General features: G+C 41.1%; 1 protein-coding gene across 1 annotated transcript; it reads left to right on the top strand.

Moving 5' to 3' along the window:
* The first annotated feature begins 1,672 nt into the window (after nt 1–1,672).
* On the top strand, nt 1,673–17,007 carry SRPRB (SRP receptor subunit beta). The gene is made up of 7 exons (XM_037143868.2): nt 1,673–1,874; nt 2,461–2,555; nt 3,420–3,497; nt 7,998–8,080; nt 11,769–11,905; nt 12,984–13,038; nt 15,964–17,007. Exons 1-7 carry the CDS (start codon nt 1,721–1,723, stop codon nt 16,178–16,180), a joined length of 819 nt encoding a protein of 272 aa, XP_036999763.1. The 5' UTR covers nt 1,673–1,720; the 3' UTR covers nt 16,181–17,007.
* Nucleotides 17,008–19,617: the final 2,610 nt, after the last annotated feature.

Below are 19,617 nucleotides of genomic sequence, written 5' to 3'. Positions count from 1 at the left end.
AGTCCTGGTAATCCACACCAACCACTTAAGATGCAGCCTTGATTCCTCTTCTCTTTAACTCAGAATATCCAATTAATCACCACATCCTATATGCTTTCTTTTTAAGCATCTCTCAAATCTGTGTCCTCCACACCTACCCTACCTATCTCTGGTTTAGACCCTGTGCATCTTTTGCCAAAACACTGCAACAGCCTCCAGTATTTTCTCCCTCAAATGACAGTTCTCCACTGACCTGCCAGTCATGTATGGTACCTCCAATGGAAACTTCTGATCACATTCTATATGTTGCAGTAAGGTTCCTGCCAGTCTTTCCTGATCATCTCCTGCCACTTCCACTGAAGTGACACCTGTGTAATGACTGAATCTGGGAACTGGTAACCCCTAGGTGGTCACTTCTGGCCTGATAATGTGTCTTATTTAGGCTACCAGTTTGTTTGTTTTTTTTTAATTTATTGATTTTTCTTTTTTTTTTTTTTTTGAGAGTGAGAGAGAGAGATTTTTTGTTCCACTTATTTATGCATTCACTGGTTGATTCTTGCATGTGCCCTGACCAGGGACTGAACCTTGGCACATTGGCACGATGTTCTAACCAAATGAACTACCCTTCCAGGACCCGGACCACACATTTTTAAATATTTTCCATTACTTGCTGAAGTAATGAAGTTTGAAAAATGGAAGGTTTCCCATAAATACCTGCCTTTCTGGCTTCTCTTTAAAAACTGGAAGAACTGACCATCTTCATCCCACACATGTGCCTGGCAGGTTGTAGCTGCCACTTTGGGCAGGAATGATAGCTGCAGTTTTCAACAGCTCCCACACCTCTCATTGGTTTTCCTGGCTGCTTCCTTTAAAGATGACAATTCACCACCTGGCTGGTGTGGCTCAGTGGACTGAGTGCTGGCCTGCAAACCAGCACTGCAAAGGTCGCTGCTTCGATTCCCAGTCAGGACACATGCATGGGTTGCAGGCCAGGCCCCCAGTAGGGGACGCACGAGAGGCAACCACATACCTATGTTTCCCTCTCTTTCTCACTCCCTTCCCCCCACTCTAAAAAACAAGTTTAAAAAAAGTTTTTTAAAGTAGACCACTCACTTGCAGCCCAGGATTTATAGGGTAGGGGCAGGGAATTACTCCTTTTCTTCTGCACAGAGCACCCTTTCTCCTTAATTCCAGCAAAAGCTAACTCAACCTTCATGGCCCAGTTCCGGTCACTTTCCTCCAGGAGCTCGTCTCCGAACCCATGATGGGCTAAGCGTCCTTTTCTGTATTCCCACATCAAACCGTACAACCTCTGCCACATCCCGTGCCACATTCTATTCGGACAAAATGTTTGTGTGATATTTGAGTTCCTCACAAGACACCACAGAAAAGGAGGGACTGACAATCCTCAGTGGAGACTTCTAGAGCCACTCATTTTACTCACCCAGCATTCTGCCAACAACCATAAAGAAGGGCGGTACCAATGACTTATATCTTAAAGGATAAGTGTGTCACTCATGACATAACCCTGTCCTCCCGGTCGGTGTCTGTCCTCCCGGTCGGTTAGAGGGCGCCATATTACAAAAAAACCCTACAACTCCCATCAGGCCCTTCGGGATCACCGCCCACGAGAAGACAATACAACTCAGGAACTACCACTCCCATGATGCTCCGCTTCAGACGTTTGCGCAGAGCGCAGGGACACGTTGCTACTACGGCGCCGGAGACTACAGAACTCAGCATGGCTTCCACCGGCTCCCAGCGATTGGGGAATGGTGGTGGTGTCGGGGGCGCCTTCCAACCTTACCTAGACTCCTTGCGGCAGGAGCTACAGCAGAGGGACCCGACTGTGCTCTCAGTAGTAGTGGCGCTTCTGGTGGTGCTGCTGACGCTGGGTAAAGAGGCAGCGAGTGGTTATGGAGGGTGCGGGGCGAGCGAGTTGGGCCTGAACTGGGAGGATGCCGGGAGGATGCTGGAGGGCGTCTGTTGAGAGAATCTCACCCCTTTGACCTTCTGTCCTCTTGCCTGAAGCAGCGGGAGAAGCGCTGCGACCCCCAAAGTGGTATTCTGGGCCTTGGGACACAAATTACTCTTCCTTCAGCTTCTGTTTAGGTTAAGTGCGTGGTTTCCCCTTACGTTGCGTTTACTACCAAGACTCTTGGGCACTCTACTTGAAGTTGGAGCGTCCTGTGTTTGCATGCTAGGCGCTGAGGATACAAAGACAATAGACAAGATTGCTCTTAAAAGAGTCCACATTAGGGGTAGGGGGTTCACCCAAAAGTTGACATTCGATAGTGGCAGGTACTCAGTGGGGTCCTTAATAACAGTCACAATAACAATTGTGGTAGTAACAGTGCTTTTAGCAAGTTTCAGGTGGTTGCGGTGTTCTGTGGTAGACTTATGTTAATTTACCCACCGCAACCATACACGCATACTGTTATTAATAAGGCATAATTTTATTTCTTTTTCTGTATTCCACAGTGTTCTGGAAGTTCATCAGGAGCAGAAAGAGCAGTCAAAGAGCTGTACTTCTTGTTGGCCTTTGTGACTCCGGGAAGACATTGCTCTTTGTCAGAGTAAATGCTTTTGATTTATATCTCTCTCACGCTAGATAGGATAACTTAGAGCATCCCATTATTTTAGGTGGTCATCATTTATTTTGGAAAAGAAACTGATGCTGATAAATTGCACAGTTAATTCTTGACTCTCTTGGGAGGATAAATAGACTCTTGCAAACTCATAAACTGGAATTTTTTGGCCTTTTCTATTTTCTTGCACTTGATAGATTCTGATATTTAGTCCTTGTCTCATCTAAAGGTTTTATGTAGCTACTTTCATGCTGTGGCGAAGGAGGCCAGAGCAGGAGAAAAGTTAGAAGATTTGATTTGTATGTTGTGTATAATTCGTTGTGCAATATACTCTACTGATAGCTGTATACTCACCTGATAGGCTGTCAAAGATGATTTTTAAAAGGGTGATTGTTTCACATTGGGTTACTTAGGTTCTTTTCACTCATTTATTTTAATCCGTGTAGTTTTATATGTTTGGCTTTTTGCTGTGGAGAGTGGCAGAGGGTTTCTCATTATTCTTCATTTTGATAGTATAAAAGATTTTCCTTTCACTAAAGAAAGATAATCTTTAATTATCTTTAATAAGTAAATAATGTTTTTGGAAGGTTGGTAAATTTGGCCACAAACCTTTTGAAACAGTTATTTGAAAATAAAGGGGGAGTTCCCCCTCTCAGTTGGGTAGAGGGGAATAAAGTTTGCAATTAATTAGATTTTTCTACAAGTAAAGGGAAAAAAACTGAACATGGTCTTTTTCATCTATTGCAAACAACATTAATTTATTTGGCCTCTAGGAGGATTAGAACAAAATTACTCTTTTAAGGTTTGCCTGTGTCAGTGTTTACTCTGCTCTTCCCCATGTTTTCTTTACAGTTGTTAACAGGCCTTTACAGAGACACCCAGACTTCCATCACCGACAGCTCTGCTGTGTACAAAGTCAAGAATACCAGGGTAAGGGGCTTCTAGAATGTTGGGAGCCTGACAGTTTTACTTTACTTTGGTGTGTCAGGAAAGGACTTTTTTTTTTGGTTAATTTTTAAAAAATATATTTAATTAATTATGCCATTACAGTTGTTCTATTTCCCCCCTTCATTCCCCTCCACGCTGCACACTCCCTCCCCCACCATTCTCCCCCTTTAGTTTATGACCACATGTCTCAAGTTCTTTAGATTCTATATTTCCCATACTATTCTTGCCCTCCCCCCTATCTATTTTCTACCTACCATCTGTGCTACTTATTTTCTGTACCTTCTCCCCCCTTATCCTTCTCCCACTCCCCTGTTGCTAACCCTCCATGTGATCTTCATTTCTATGGTTCTCCTGATTTAGCTGTCCTCTTAGTTTGCTTTTGTTTTAGGTGCGGTTGTTAATTGTGAGTTTGCTGTCCTTTCACTGTTCATCTTTTTTATCTTCTTTTTCTTAGATAAGTCCCTTTAACATTTCATATAATAAGGCCTTGGTGATGATGAACTCCTTGCATTTGATCTTATCTGAGAAGCATTTTATCTGCCCTTCCATTCTAAATGAAAGCTTTACTGGATAGATCAATCTTGGATGTAGGTCTTTGGATTTCATGAGTTGGAACACTTCTTTCCAGCCCCTTCTTGCCTGTAAGGTCTCTTTGGAGAAATCCTCTGACAGTCTGATGGGAACTCCTTTGTAGGTGACTGCCCCCTTATCTCTTGCTGCTTCTAGGATTCTCTCTTTCATTTTAATCTTGGCTAATGTAATGATGACGTGCCTTGGTGTGTTCCTTCTTGGACCCAACTTCTTTGGGACTCTCTGAGCTTCCTGGATTTCCTGGAAGTCTGTTTCCTTTGCCAGATTGGGGAAGTTCTCCTTTATTATTTGTTCAAATAAGTTTTTCACTCATGGCTGTTCCTCTTCCCCTTCTGGTACCCCTATAATTCGGATGTTGGAACGTTTAAAGATGTTCTGGGGGTTCCTAAGCCTCTCCTCATTTTTTTGAATTCTTGTTTCTTCATCCTTTTCTGTTTGGTCATTTTTTTCCTCCTTCTGGTCTACTCCCTTGATTTGAGTCCCAGTTTCCTTTCCATTACTATTGGTTTCCTGTGTATTTCCCTTCATTTCAATTAGTTTAGCTTCCATATATTCCTCTAATTTGTGACTAAATCAACCAGTTCTGTGAGCATCTTGATCACCAGTGTTTTGAACTGTGCCTCTGAAAGTTTGGCTGTTTCTTCCTTGCTTAGATTTATTGGCTCTGAGGCTCCGAGTTGTTCTTGAGCCATGTTTTGGTCTGTTTGTGCCTGTTACATATGAGGAGACGTGCCTTAGTTGTTCACCAGGGTGGGGCCACCCAGGTTGCTGGTTTGTGACGCTGTATGTGGGGGCGGGGTCAGAGAGGGACAAAGGCAGTTCTCTCTGCCGCTTTCTGCTGCTGGGGCCTGCGCGGTCAGTCTCACCACCGCTAGCTCCTTCACCGGTTTATATCCACGCAAATGTGTGACCACGGTCCGCCCTCAGTGGGTCCACCCACTTCTCCACACCTGGGATCTGCCCACGGCTGTTGGCACACTTGGGTTGTGTGCCTGGGTGGGTCCAGTGGATCTTTCCTGCTCGACCCCACTCTGCTGCTGGCTCTGCTCCTCTTACCGGTTTGGCTGAAGGGTTCGTTGTTGTCAGACTTCTGTGTAGTTCAATTTTCTGTGGTTTGGCTGCATTATTGTTGCTAAAACTTTGTTGTTTTTAAACTTGGTTGTGTGAGAAGGCGAAGTGCTTCTACCTATGCCTCCATCTTGGCGGAAGTCCAGGAAAGGACATTTTTAAGCTAAATTAGTCTGAGTAGTTTATTTCTATGGATAAATATGACCAATGTGACAAATTCTGCTCTTGACCATCCAGGCAATCCATTTAATTGTGCCCTCCCCTGCTTGGTAGTACCTCAGGACACATTTTATTAGTTTTTGTTTCTGTGTGTTGAGGATGAGGATTAAGCCTTTTTCTTTTATGTTTTGAATATGTTATACATGTATGTGGGACAAACATTCAAAAGGTTAAAAAGAATATTTGGTGAAAAGTAATGTTGCCTTTTCTATCCCTACTACCCAGTCTTTTCCTTGGAGGTAGTAACTTCCATTTTCCTGTGTGTATCCTTTCAGATGGCCTATGCGTATACAAACATAGCTGTATGTTCTTTAAATTTTTTCTTTTAACACTCTGTTTTGCCTTTTTTATGTTTTTTAACTTAACAGTATGCTTGTGTTTGATGTTTGTTTTTTCTCATTTGCACCTAGTTGATTTACGAGCTGCATAGTATTCCATTATGTACCATACAATTAAGTTCTTATTTAATAAGAGCCCTATTAACAGACATTTAGTTGGTAGTTATCTTTTTCTTTTGCATACAATGAATGTAGCAGTGGATCTCTTAAAGAGTATACATGAGTATATTTTTTAAAATACCAAGAAGGAATTGTGAGGACTTTGTGTGTGCCTGTGTAGCACTATAATGTTGATAGTGACTGTCAGGCCAATTACAGTGCTTAACAGATACTTGGTGAGTGAGTGGAAGGAAGTGTGGGTGACTGGGTGGAGGGGGAGATGTTTAGATGAATGAATTCGAATGATGATCTTAAAGACCTTCTTCCCTTCTTGCTTCCAGAATTTTACATTGTTAAGAAAAAGTAAAGAGAGATTCTTTTAAATGTCTTAGAGATATTTTTGTTTCTTTTCGCAAACGATACTCTTTTTGGCCCATAACTTTTTAAATTCCCAAGGATTCAGATTTTGAAATTTCAGTTTTAGGAGATGTTTAATTTTGGGGACACTCGCACCAGATTTTTTAAGTGGGGTATCCCAGGGTATGCTTCAGACAGTAGAGTTGCCACTGGCTGGCCGCTTGTGGCTGTTGAGCATCTTGAAACGTGATTAGTCCGAATCAAAGGGTGCTTTACGTGTAAAATACACACCAGATACTGAAGACTTGGAATGAAAAAAAGAATGTAAAATGTTGATAATGTCTTGATTTTCTTATTATATGTTAAAAGGATAATTTACATACAGAGTGGGGCAAAAGTAGGTTTATGGTTATGAGTACGTGAAACACAGTTTATTTTTGTATTATTATTTATTAATAATTGGATTATTTTCCATAAAAACAACTATAAACCTACTTTTGCCCTGTCCTGTATGTTATTAAAATTAATTTTACCTATTTTTACTTTTTTAAAGTTTTCAGAATTTTTTTACAAGCCTTTTAAAAAAATTTAATTGTTGTTCAAGTACAGTTTTCTTTTAATCCCATCCCAGCCCACCCCATTTTCAGAAAATGTAACGTTACATAATGAGACTTGCGTATTTCTGTTGAATATGTAAAAGTTCCTCCCTTCTTTTTTTACTTCTCTTATGTTTTAGATCTAGTCTCTATCTCTTAGGGTAGTAATGTATCTGGTAATGTATCTTCTGGATTATTTCTAGTGTTTGGTGCAGTGCTGATTATGAAATGTGGTAGTGGGACCCAACCTGAGGTCCCTAGGCTCTTACCTCTATTTCTTTTAAAGAGGCTAGTACACATTCTTACCCCTAAAAGACTGCACAGATTGACTCAGGCCATAATGAATCCAAGTATATGTCAAATTGAGCGATGTGGACTCCCTCCTGCTAAACAGTGGTTAATACTGGCTATGGATAAGGTAGAGCATCTGGGAAATGATCCATGAGTCTGATGATACACGTGCCAGAGCTGTATCTGAGAATCTTATCATTGAGCATAACCACATTGAACCTGAGCTCAAGAATGAAGGCCTAGAACGAATAGCATTTAAATAGATGCTTAATGAGTCTGCTCAGTAGGGGCATAACCCTTCCCTCTTTTAATGATTGTCATCTGAATCAAGAATTGACACAAAATATTGATAAAACTGGAACAAATGGTGTGACTAGTAGACACACCATTTAAAATATGGTGGAAATGTAAAAGAATGTTTTGTTATAGAGATTGGGGATCCATCCCTATAATGGTAATATGTTGTGTGATAAAGTATAGGGTCTTATATAATTCAATGTGTGAATATTAATTACTGTTTTTCACATGTTTTTTGCTCTTATACTAGCGTATTTCCCTAGTCTTAGATGGACCACAGTTCCCTGACTTCCTCAGACACGGTCAAGTTTCTCATTACCCTCAGAACATTTGTCAAAGTTGGAATTGCACACTTACATATATGTAATTTTACATTGTTGATCTTTCTGATATGTTACAAGCCCTGTTAGAGCCAGGACCGTGTCTGTTTTTGCCCATTGTTTCTTGACTGATGATTCATAAATAGAAGATGCTTAGTCAACATTTGATTGATTAATTAATTAATTAATTAATTAATTAGAGTGAACATTTTTTGATTAATTAATTGGCCTGAAATCTGATAGAGAAGGTTTGTGTTGTGAATCAGGACTGAAACATTAATTTAATGTTATTGCCGCCATCCTTAGGGCAGTAGCCTGACCTTGATCGACCTCCCTGGCCATGAGAGCTTGAGACTTCAGTACCTTGAGCGGTTTAAGGCTTCAGCCCGGTGAGTAGGAAGTGGAACGAGTTTGTCTGAAGTCTGTCTATCAAGACCACCCATGATATTTGCTCTGATGGTATTTGGGAAGCAGCCTGGTGTTCTGGAGTGGAAAGAGTATGAAACCTAGGGTCAGCCAGTTCTAGGTTGCAAGCCTCTGTGTACTAGGATTTTGCGAGGATTATATGAGATAACGTTCGACATGTTTCTCAAAGAGTGTTCAGAAAGTGTTAACTGTTATTTATCATGTTAGTAAAGTTTTCATTTACTCTGAGGAAAGTTTCAGCAATGTATAGAACTATTAATCTGAAAATAATTCCTAAAGCTAGGTGGAAACCTATAAGTTATTAAAATCTAATATTATATATTTATATATTTAAATTATCTAAAATCGATGCCTCAGAAGTACAGAACAGTATTTTCATATTTCTTTTAGTGTTGTCGTAATGTTACTGACTCTTATTTCCTGACATTCCTGTGCTCCAGGTTAAGATGCTTTATTCTTTAGTTTCAAGCCCTGATAAAAACATAAGAGGACAATCAATATACAAGATTTCACTGATTTTTAAGATCTATGAAATTGACATGCTACTTAAAATTGATGGTGTCATAGTTTAATTCACAGTATTTTTTCTTTCTTAGTTCTTGAAATAATAATGTCTTAATTGATGGAATCTTAGGTTTGATGGAAAGAGGAAATAGTTTTTTTTTTTTACTTAACCTGTATTTTTTGGACTATAAGATGCACCCCCCACCCCCGCCCCCCCATTTGGGAAGAATAATGGTTGTTAATGCTGCTGTTGAGTTCTGTTTATATTTCCATTGGTGAACTATTATGTTATTTATGTTATTAAATATTTTACCACATTTTTTGCTTCAAAAATTTTTTCCTGTTTTTCTCCTCTAAAACTGAGGTACATCTTATGGTCCAAAAAATATGGTATTTTTTGAAGATGTGACTTATATTTTGTTGTTGCTTCCATGCCCACAAGATGGTGGTGTTGAGCAATCTATCACAGATAAAACTGTTGTGTTTTTAAAATCCCTGTTGTGATTTTAAAAAACAATTTTTTAGAGTAGTTTTAGGTTCACAGCAAAATTCGAAAGAAGGTACAGAGATTTCCCACATACCCCTGTACCTTCCCATACACCCCTGCCCCCACACATGGATAGCCTCTCTCGTTGTCACCGTCCTCCACCAACTGTTTCATTTGTTAAAACTGATGAACCTTCATGGACATGTCATAATCAGAATCTGTATTTTACATTCGGTTTCACTCTTGGGTTATTATACATTCTACAGATGTGATCAAATGTATAACATCATGTGTTCACCATTATAGTACAGAGTAGCTTCACTGCCCTAAGAATCCTCTTTGCTCTGCAAATTCTTCCCTCTCGCCCCCCTAACCCTTGATGGCCACTCTTTTCACTCCCTCTATAGTTTTGCCTTGTCCAGAAAGCCATAAATTATATAGCCTTTTCAGATTGACTTCTTTCAGGTACTAATAAGCATTCAAATTTCTTACACGCCTTTAAATTGCTTGACAGCTCATTTCTTTTTGGTGCTGGCTAATATGCCCTTGTCTGGATGTACTGCAGTTCATCTGTTTATTCATCTACTGAAGGACATATTGATTGCTTTCAAGTTTTGACAATTCTGAATTAAGCTATCATAAACATCTGTGTGCCGCTTTTTGTGTGGACATAAGCATTTGGATAAATACCAAGGAGCACAGTTGTGGAATGGTGATAAGAGAATGTTTGGTTTTGTAAGAAATTGCCAAATTGTCTTCCAGAGTGGCTGTACCACTTTGCATTTACATCAGCAACAAACGAGAGTTCTATTGCTTTGTGTTCTTACCAGCATTTAGCATTGTCAGGGTCCTAGGTTTTGGCCACTCTAACAGGTATGTAATGGTATCTAGTTTTAATTTGCATTTTCCCTGATGACATGATGTGGAGTATCTTTTTACATACTTATTTGCTACCTATATATTTCGTTTGGTGACGTGTCATTAAAGATCTTTGACCCATTTTTTATTGGGTTGTTTTCCTACTGTTGAGTTCTAGGAGTTCTTTATATATTTTAGACAACAGTCTTTTATCAAATAGAACTCTTGCAAATATTTTCTCCCCATCTGTGGCTTATCTTCTTATTCTCTTGATGGTGATTTTTTAAAGCAGAAAATTTTTAATCTTTAATGAAGTCTAGTTAATCGATTCTGTTCATGGATATGCCTTTGGTATTGTGTCTAAAATTCATAGCCAAACTCAGGATCATCTAGGGTGGGGTTCAGACAGCTTCCAAATTGGGGAACCAGATTGGTTCCTCATCCTTTTTCTCTCTTCAAATGCTTGTTGATTAGGTCTTTTAATATTCTTTGTATTAAACCAATAATTTAGTGAGTAAATTGGTTTCCTGAGTTCTGTAAGCTACTGTAGGAAATTATTTAAATCCAAGGAGGGGGAGCATCCGATTTAGAGCCACTGAGTCAGAAGTCCAGGTAACAACTTCTGACTGGCATGTGAGGTCTCCTCTAGCACATTACTTGAACTCAGTGGGGGGGTGGTGGGAACCTCTCCTCTTTAGCCAGTCGGTCAGAGTTACAGGTGTTTACATCTGAAGTAAAGAGCAGTCTTGTGGGACTGAGCCTTTAACCTGTGGAACCTGAGCTATTTCTAGGTAGCTGGTGTCAAAATCAAGTTGAATTATAGGATGCATAGCTGTTGTCAGGAGCAGTGCTTGGTGGTGGTGGAAACCCTCCTCTCCTACATCGGAAATGGGTGCAGAACCTGTTAATTGTGGTATGTAATTCTTTTTATATATTGTTGGAGTCTGTCTCTGTTTTATTGAGGGTTTTTACATTTTTTCTCATGAGAGGTGTCCATCTGTAGTTTTGGTATTGCTTTGTCTGGTTTTGGTATTACAGTAATGCTGGCTTCATAGAATGGGTTAGGAAGTACTCCCTCTGCTTGTTTTTTTAAAGAAATTATAGAGAATTGGTCTATTTAGTTTTTTAATTGAATGTGTCTGACATATAACATTGTGTAAACTTCCTTAAATGTTTATTAGACTTCACCAGTAAACTCTTATGTGCCTGGTATTTTCTGTTAGGAAGGTTTTTAATTATTGATTCAGTTTCTTTAACAGAGATAGGTCTATTCAGATTGTTTAGTTCTTGTGTCAGTTTTGGTAGATTGTGTCTTTTAAGGAATTGGGCCATTTTACCTAGGTTATCAAATTTGTCAGTGTAGAGTTGTTCACAGTATTTCTTGATTATCCTTTAATGTCCCTGGGATCTGTACTGATGTTCCCTCTCATTTCTCATATTAGCAATTTGTGTCTTCTCTTTCTTAACCTGGTTAGAAGTTTATTAATTGCATTGATTTTTTTTTTCAAAGAACCAGCTTTTGTGTGTTAGTGCTCTCTGTTGATTTCCAGTTATCAGTTTTATTGACTTCTGCTCTTTTATTTCTTTTTTTCTGCATACTTTAAATTTAATTTGCTCTTAATTGTTCCAGCTTCCTAAGGTAGAAGCTTAGATTATTGATTTTAGGTCATGCCATACATTTCACAAGGTATAGAATTCTATCGTTGGGCTTTTTCTCAAAAAATTTCTCAAAAAAATTTTTCTTGTATAATGCCGCACTGTTGCATGCTCACATGTTGGTTTTTCTCCCCCCACCCCACAAGGGCTGTTGTGTTCGTTGTGGACAGTGCAGCCTTCCAGCGAGAGGTGAAAGACGTGGCCGAGTTTCTGTATCAAGTCCTGATTGACAGCATGGGTCTGAAGAACACACCATCATTCTTAATTGCCTGCAACAAGCAAGGTACCATCATATTTTCTGGCAGTAATTATTGAGATTTTTCTGAGACTGCTTAATCCAGCTATCTAAAACTGTTATTCAGGATGAAAGACAATTGCTAATGAGCTATATAAATGGAAGGATTTTAATTCTTCAAATTTATTTATACTCCTGCATTTTTATTAGTCTACTTACCAGGCTATTCTAAGGAATGACAAAGGAGTGACTATTATCAATTATTCTTTGACATACTGTTTTTCTTACTTTAATTATAAATCATCTTACGTTACCTAGTTAAGTTTATCAGATAGACAGTATGCCATGCCAAATAGTCAGTTGTGGAGGGACAGGTGGAGTCTCTCCTTTAAAAGAAGTTTACCATCCAGGGCATTTCATCAAGGAGACCTGATAACTATTAAAAACCTTTTAGTCACACCCAATAAAACTAGGCTTCAGTTTCATTACTTCTAAAATAAGATAGACTAGTGGATCTTTATAGGCCTCTTTCAGATATAAAATTCTGAATCTGTAAAGAGCCCAACACATTTCTCAGAAGTGATCAGGTAATAAATCTAATAATGCCTAATTAGGAATAACTGTTAGGATCATTACGTGAACAAGAGGAGTTAATATCAGCTGTGTGCCAAACTAGTGCTTGTTTCTTTGTATGCACTTGGTGCTGTAACATACCATTTTAATATCAATTGGGAATATGCTTAGTTTACTTTTATATGGCAGCGTATTTATGTTGCAGTGAAGGTTCTTGTTAAAATCACAAAGCTGGAAGATTTTTTTTTTACACCAGCTGGACTTATATATTGTTTTAAAAGATCTGTAAGGTGTGGAAAACTTCCACAAAGGAGCTAGTCAATTTTACAGTCACCGGCTTAATATATTTGTAAGCATTATAGAAAAACCCATACAACCAAATGTAAAGTTTACTTTGGTAATGAAGCTATTAGGAATAAAAAACATTTTTAAAAAGTAAAGGTGTGGGGAGCAGACATTTATTGCTTTAAATAGGCCTTTTCCATATGTACAAGAAGCCTTGGGAAAAGAGCCTTTCTGGTTTAAATTCAACAGTGTCTTCATTTCTCTACAGACATTACAATGGCAAAATCGGCGAAGATAATTCAGCAGCAACTTGAGAAAGAACTGTAAGTGTGAATAAGTTCTGTTGGTTAATATCTAAAGACAGCTTTACTGAGTATAATATTCTTGGTTGCCAGTTTTTTTTTCCTTTTAGCATTTTGAATATATATCATCCCACTCTTGGTCTGCAGGCTTTTAGTCTTATGTGATTTCCTTTGTGACAATTGGCTTTTGTCTTGCTGCTTTCAAAATTCTTTGTCTTTGACTTCTGTCGGTTTAATTATAACACGTCTCTGTGAAGCTCTCTTTAATCTATTCACAATTCTTTGGGCTTCCCTCCCAGATTTGAGGTTTTCTGTTATTCTTTCTTTTTTTAATCTTCACCGGAGGATATGTTTATTGATTTGAGAGAGGGAGAGAAAGAAACATGGATGTGAGAGAAACATTGATTGGTTACCTTCCATACACACCCCAACTGGGGATCTAACCTGCAACCTACGTATACCTAGGTATGTGCCTTGACTGGGAATCAAATCTGCAATCTTTTTCATGTATGGGATGATGCTCCAACCAACCCAGCCACCCAGCCAAGGCTGTTGTCATTTTTAAAATAAGTTTGTAGCTTCTTTGTCTTTCTCTGTTCTTGCTGGGTCTCCCATAGTAATGTCGCATAAGTTATGTGGGCTTTCTTCATTCTTCTTCTTGATCTGCTCGTTGGGTGATTTCAAATCATCTGTCTTCACACTCTCTGAGTCTTTTGCTTCTGGTTGATCAAGCCTGCTGTTGAAGTTCTGGTTTTTTCTACATCAGCCATTGTGTTCTTCAGTTTCAGGATTTTTTTAATGATTTCTCTTTCTGTTTAACTTCTTAGTTTGCTCATATATTATTTTCTTCATTTTGTTGCCTTGTCTGTGTTCTTTTGCAGCTCCCTGAACTTTCAGTGTCTTTTTTGAATTCTTTCTCAGGCAGTTTGTAGATCTCCATTTCTTCAGGGTCAGTTACTAGTGCTTTATGTTGTTTCTTTGCTGGTGTCACATTTCCCTGATTATTCATGATCTTTGTGTTCTTAAATCAGTGCCTGCACATTTGAAAACGTATGTACTTCTAGTCCCTACTGACTGGCTTTGTAAGAGAATGCCCTTCCAACCAGAGATTGGTTGGAAGGGCAGTCCAACCAAATCTCTGGTAGTCAGTCCAACCAGAGATTTTGGGTGGGCTTGCTGCCCGAGTCTTTGGGCAGGATGGCCTGGCACCAGGGTCCATGGGTGATGGGGAGTGGGCCTCACACCAGGGTCCACTTGGGCAGACCTGTAGCCTGGATCTCTCATGTCCAGCCAGGCACTTCGGTCTGCTGGAGCTGGCCTGTGCAGAGATCCACTGCAGTAGGCCTGGAGCCTGGATCCAGAGGAGGGGGCCTGGGGCAACAGGGGCCAGCCTAGTGCTGGGTTCCACAGCACAGTGGTACTCACTTCACTCTCTTCACCCCTCATGGAGTACATCTCTCCATGCCACCCTGGGCAAGCTTGCAGCAGTAATCTCAGTCATGCAAGACTCCCTTCCACCCTCTCCAATGCATCTTTTATTTCTGTGCTATACCCAGGTGCTCTGACCTGGATTCCTGAGCTCTCAGAAGGTATTTTCATGCATGGATGGTTATTCAAATTGATGTTTCCGTGAGAGGAGTTGTGCTGGAACTGCTCTTCTGCCATCTTGCTGATGTCACTTTCAATGGTTTTTCTCCCTTCGGAAATTGCTTATTAACCATCTCTTCCCGTACTGTTTGATGCTCACTCTTTTGAGACTGTATTGTGTTTCTCATCAGGCTAAGGAAATTGAAACATGATTTGTTGTTCCTAAATATTCTGTTGTAATTGTTGGAAATTACCTTTGGAAAAAGCAATCATATTATTTGTGTATTCTCTCTCTTTTTTTAACAGCATAGTCCAGGTCTTCCCATGTTTAAAACACAAGTTTTCCTTAGTCTTTTTGCTTTTCGCTCTAAAGAACCATAGAAAAACAATATAGGAAATGCTGTGTTGTAATGCAGTGAAGGAATATTAAGAAGTTGTAAAGATTAGTATCAGTTAAATTGGGAGTGTGACTTTAGTTTAACCCTGTGTTAGTGAGAATTCAGCTCTGTCAGCTTTGAACGTTTCAGTCTTCTGAATAACAAGGTTTACTGTGTTTCATGGCCTTATGGCAAGAGCTGAATACATGTAATGTTTTTTTTTAATTATAAGATACATATAAAGGAATATATATGACACATATATTGAATTTAAAGAATACTAAAACACCCATGAAATCCACCACCCTGCTTAAGTGTTCCTTCCCAAAAGTTTTAGGTCCTATGTATGTACTCTTCTCAAAAGGGCATGAATTCCTCTGCCTGTGGGGGGCAGAAGGAGTCCGAGTAGAGATTACTCATTGTTTATTAGTGCCAGCAGGTGGCAGTAAGGTGACTTAAATTGCCAGAGTTCTAGTGGTTAAAGAGGTTGGAGAATAGTCATTGTGCCCAAAAGGGTAGGATATGAGAATGTGGAATTTGTGGATTTCTAAGCTCTATATCCAAAAGACTCCATATAAATATAAATACTTTACACACATTTAAATTTCAGAAACTTGTTTTTATAACACTCATAGCATAAATTTAAAATATATGTACATATTTTAAAATGGCATGAAGCAGGAGATCCTTGTGGAAGGACACTCTGGGACCCTGGGCTGAAAGAAGGTTGGTATGGCCCAGGCCCTTTCCTGCTGTTGTCTAGTGTGTAAGTTGGACCCTCATCTTACCTTTTTGTCCAAGAGTGATGTGTAAATGCACAGGATTATTCCACAGTCATAATTGAGTAATTGACAGTTTTATGATTGGGTGTTTAAATGAGTGCTGAAACCTTCAGGAAATGACTTGATTTCCTAAAGTCCTCTCATTGTGGTATTAAAAAGGAACACGTTCTGCTCGCTGACCGTCCTCCTCCTCCCCACAGCAACACCCTGCGGGTCACCCGCTCTGCCGCCCCCAGCACACTGGACAGCTCCAGCGCGGCGGCTCAGGCTCATCTGGGAAAGAAAGGCAAAGACTTTGAATTCGCACAGCTTCCCCTCAGAGTGGAGTTCCTGGAGTGCAGTGCCAAGGGTGGCAGAGGGGACGCTGGCTCTGCTGACGTCCAGGACTTGGAGAAGTGGCTGGCTAAAATCGCCTGAGAGTCAGGTCCCAACCCCAAGCTGTAAACATTCATGTGGTGACTGTCAGTTTTGGAAAAGGGTGTGGTTAGAAACATTTCCTTGTTCTGGAAACAAATTGTTGAATCCAGCTTGGAATTTTTAAGTTCAGTTCCTCTTATTGTTTTCAAACTTGTCACTTTTATTTGACTGGTGCCTTCCCTTTGTTAAAGTGTAAGTGACATCCCTTTAGTGTCTCCTTGATGTCGGCCAAGGTCCTCGTGACCGTGACAGTCGGACTCCACACAGGGAAGACGTTATCCTGAGGAATGATAATCACCTGGGAGGTTCTCTTATCTTGTGCTTTGGTCCCTTTTTCCTGGAAACAAACCTGTCTGTGTATGGAACCAGTTCATTTCCAGTTACTCTTGAAGTTCACGGACAGTACACCATCTAGTCCATTGTGAATTCTCAGATTTGTAGGTACAATTACAATGTGGGCTCTCAACATAGGACAACAAGTAGAAGACAGCAAGGCTCTGTTGCCATGGGGTCTGTTCTTCATCAGCTCAGTGACTTGTCCACAGTCCAGCCTCATAGCACTTGAGTTTGGCGAACTTGTCATGAACCCTTGAAATGAATCATTCCCAGATGATAGGACTGTAAGTGCTAAATCTCCAAGTGCTAGGGGTCTAGTGTGCTCTGGTGGTTTCCCCTAACCAGAGGGAATATGGAGATGCAGAAGCTGTTCTGGTTTTCTGGGTGGCTGAGAGCTCCTATGTCACGTTCATGTGCTGCTTGATCAGCTCCTATTTTGTACTTAGCTAGAATGCTGTGCAACAAATATAAAATGAAAAAAGTTGTGTGTAGATCTTTAATTTACACATTCACTAGTTTAAAAAGTTTTCCTTTCAAAGTGATATTCTTTGCTGTCTTCTTAAATGCATGGTTTTTATAAATGATTAACACGTCTCAGTAAATGAAACAGCCTGTCTGGCTCAAAGCAATTAATAGAACAGTACAGTGAGTACAAATGGGAGTGTGTGTTAGGATTCAGGCCCAACTCTTAAGTTTCCAGGTCCTAAAGATCGCAGTATATACAAGAACAAACTATCCCTGCTTCAGACACTCAGGTATGAGCCCAACTAAAGCCTCAAAGGAGACAAGGGTGGCTGCAGGTAAGTGGAAAGATAGTTCCAGAACAGTGTGGCAAGAACTCTAACAGGAGAGGTACAGGGTGCTCTGGGAGTATGCAGCAGGGCACCTGCCTAGCCTTGAGGGACCAGGGACAGTCAAAGAATAAAAGTGTGGAGCTGATAATGTCCCCTGAGTACAATCCGCGTGCACACCGCAGGCCGTGCGCCTGCCTGTTGGCACCCTTCCTGAGGGCCACTCTAACAGGGTCTTCAGCGCCCCTCCTGCCCTGGCCCCCAGACTCTATCCCACACCTTACTGCCGATGTATGAAGTAAATGCAAACTGAAATTGGGAAGACGTCAGGCCTCAACCCTGGCAGCATTCTTTTTTGAATGCCTCATTCTACCAGTGTTCTCATCACCCTTGGTACTCCTACATCTTGCTCGTTCTTAGACTCACCAGGTATGATTTACGGAAGTCGGTAAGAACAGTGAACGAGAATTCAAAGAGTTATGTGATGGGCGTGACGTGTTCACATAATCATAGCAGGTGCTCTCATGAGTAAAAATGGCTTGCTGCTGCTGCTGCTAACTGGGTCCCCTATGGGAGGAAACTTGGCCATGGCCTGTTGTCTTGAGATTTCAGCCAGAATGTTAGTTACACTGTTGCTTTTAAGATTTGAGTTTAGCACAGAATTACCAAAGCTTCAATTAGTTTATGCCCATTTTCACCTGAAGGATATTAAAATGCTTACCTCTTCTGTCAGCCCCTCACATATTTAAAGAAAGGTGGTTACTACCCTGGCTTTTGTGCAGTAAAGTAATACCACTTTTAAACTGTGAAGCGTTACATTTTCGATTGCTCACAGGGCTTTGTATGGCATTCGTTCATTCCGAAAAAGCCAAGCATTGTGCCAGGCCCTAGGAATACGGAGCACAGCCCAGTCCCTGCTGCTCCAGGGGCACCGTCCCCTCCTGAGGCGGAAGGAAACGTGCCCTTCCGGTGTGGCTCCCCCTCGTCCCTCATCTCATCGGCGTGACCTCCATCGTGGCTCAGGGACCACTGAGCAGGACCCCTGAGCACTGCATGGGCCCCGCTGTCAACCGCATCGGTGCTGCCCTCGCCTCTGCTCCCGGTATCCTGTGTTCTCCGCGGCCCTGCCTGCCGTGCAGCCCTGATAGGGCTGCCCCTTCTGCCTGTGGCTGTGTCTCCCTGTGGTCCTGTTAGCGTGAGGCACCTGATGTTGTGTTGACTTACCATTTTGTTTCAACCGAATGAGGCTTTTTAAAAAAAATTAGAGGTTAGCATGGGACCACTAAAGTTGCTAGACAGTCATGTGTGTAACAGCCTTGTCAGGGAGGTCATTCATTCCTTCACTGTCTGAAGTCACATTGCCCTGCATAACCGAAATCTTGGGGCATTTATGGTTCACCCTGAATTTCTGTAACAGCTTTACTCCGGCTTTCATTTGGCCCATACCAGCAAGCACACTCTGGCTCTCTGGCCTTTTTCCACCCTCCATACCTCTTCCAACCTCACATTTTACCTCTGGAAGCTAGTAAAAGTCAGGCTTACTGAGCAGGACACTATTTCCTGTCCCTCATAATTAGAGATGGCTCCTTTGAGGTGGCATTTTGGAGGGCATTCCACAAATTTTAGAACCTTTAAAGGGAAAACACAATAGTGGAGTGGAACTTGAAAAAGAATGAGACCTGGTGAACTTGGCTTCACGACCTCAGGATTCCTAGGGCTCACAGTCAGGGCACTTCTGTGCTTGATGATGGCCTTTGTGTTCTCTTCGGATCAACCCCACAACTCTCCCGGCCTTTGGGGCATCTTTCGGTCAGATGATGACTGAGACCTGAAAGGGGCCTCTCAGAAATGTTCTCTTGTTGGTGTGGGGTGACCTGGGAGGTGATATGTGGCAGCTTGGTGTCACCTGAAAGGTTGATTATGGCTCCTGTGAAATTCTTGCCCTTAAATGGCTTCCTGGAACTTCCCAGAAGGAAGAAAGGCCTAGTCCCTGCACCCACCCTTCAACCACCCCCAGCCAGGGCACACGGAGAGCAGGGATGACGGAAGAAATCACACCTCTGAGAGTCTCAGTTCTGCCTGGAGGTTCCCTGTCCAGCCTTTAGGCAGAATGGAGATTATGGAAAAATGAGTGTATTCTACCTTTGCCCCCTCTGAGATGGTGGAGAGCCCAGGTGAGTAGAAGGAAGAAGCTAAAGGCTTTGCATGGTGGATACATACACATAGGAGGGTCTTTGTGGGGCATGCACTTGAACTTCTCTCCCCACACCCATATATGATGGCACCACACAGAAATGGTAGACAAGAAGC

This window comes from Artibeus jamaicensis, unplaced genomic scaffold (assembly GCF_021234435.1).
Source record: "Artibeus jamaicensis isolate MK-2021 breed Jamaican fruit bat unplaced genomic scaffold, CSHL_Jam_final contig_519, whole genome shotgun sequence".
Classification (NCBI taxonomy): Eukaryota; Metazoa; Chordata; class Mammalia; order Chiroptera; family Phyllostomidae; genus Artibeus; species Artibeus jamaicensis.
Note: the sequence above shows the minus strand (reverse complement) of the source record. Positions and strands in the feature narration are given on the sequence as shown.

Excerpts from the sequence above, each read along its gene's own strand:
- SRPRB (XM_037143868.2), top strand. The coding sequence starts at position 1,721 with ATGGCTTCCACCGGCTCCCAGCGATTGGGGAATGGTGGTGGTGTCGGG. Across the intron at positions 11,906-12,983 it reads AATTGCCTGCAACAAGCAAG|ACATTACAATGGCAAAATCG; the intron begins GTACCATCATAT and ends ATTTCTCTACAG. Across the intron at positions 13,039-15,963 it reads CAGCAACTTGAGAAAGAACT|CAACACCCTGCGGGTCACCC; the intron begins GTAAGTGTGAAT and ends TCCTCCCCACAG.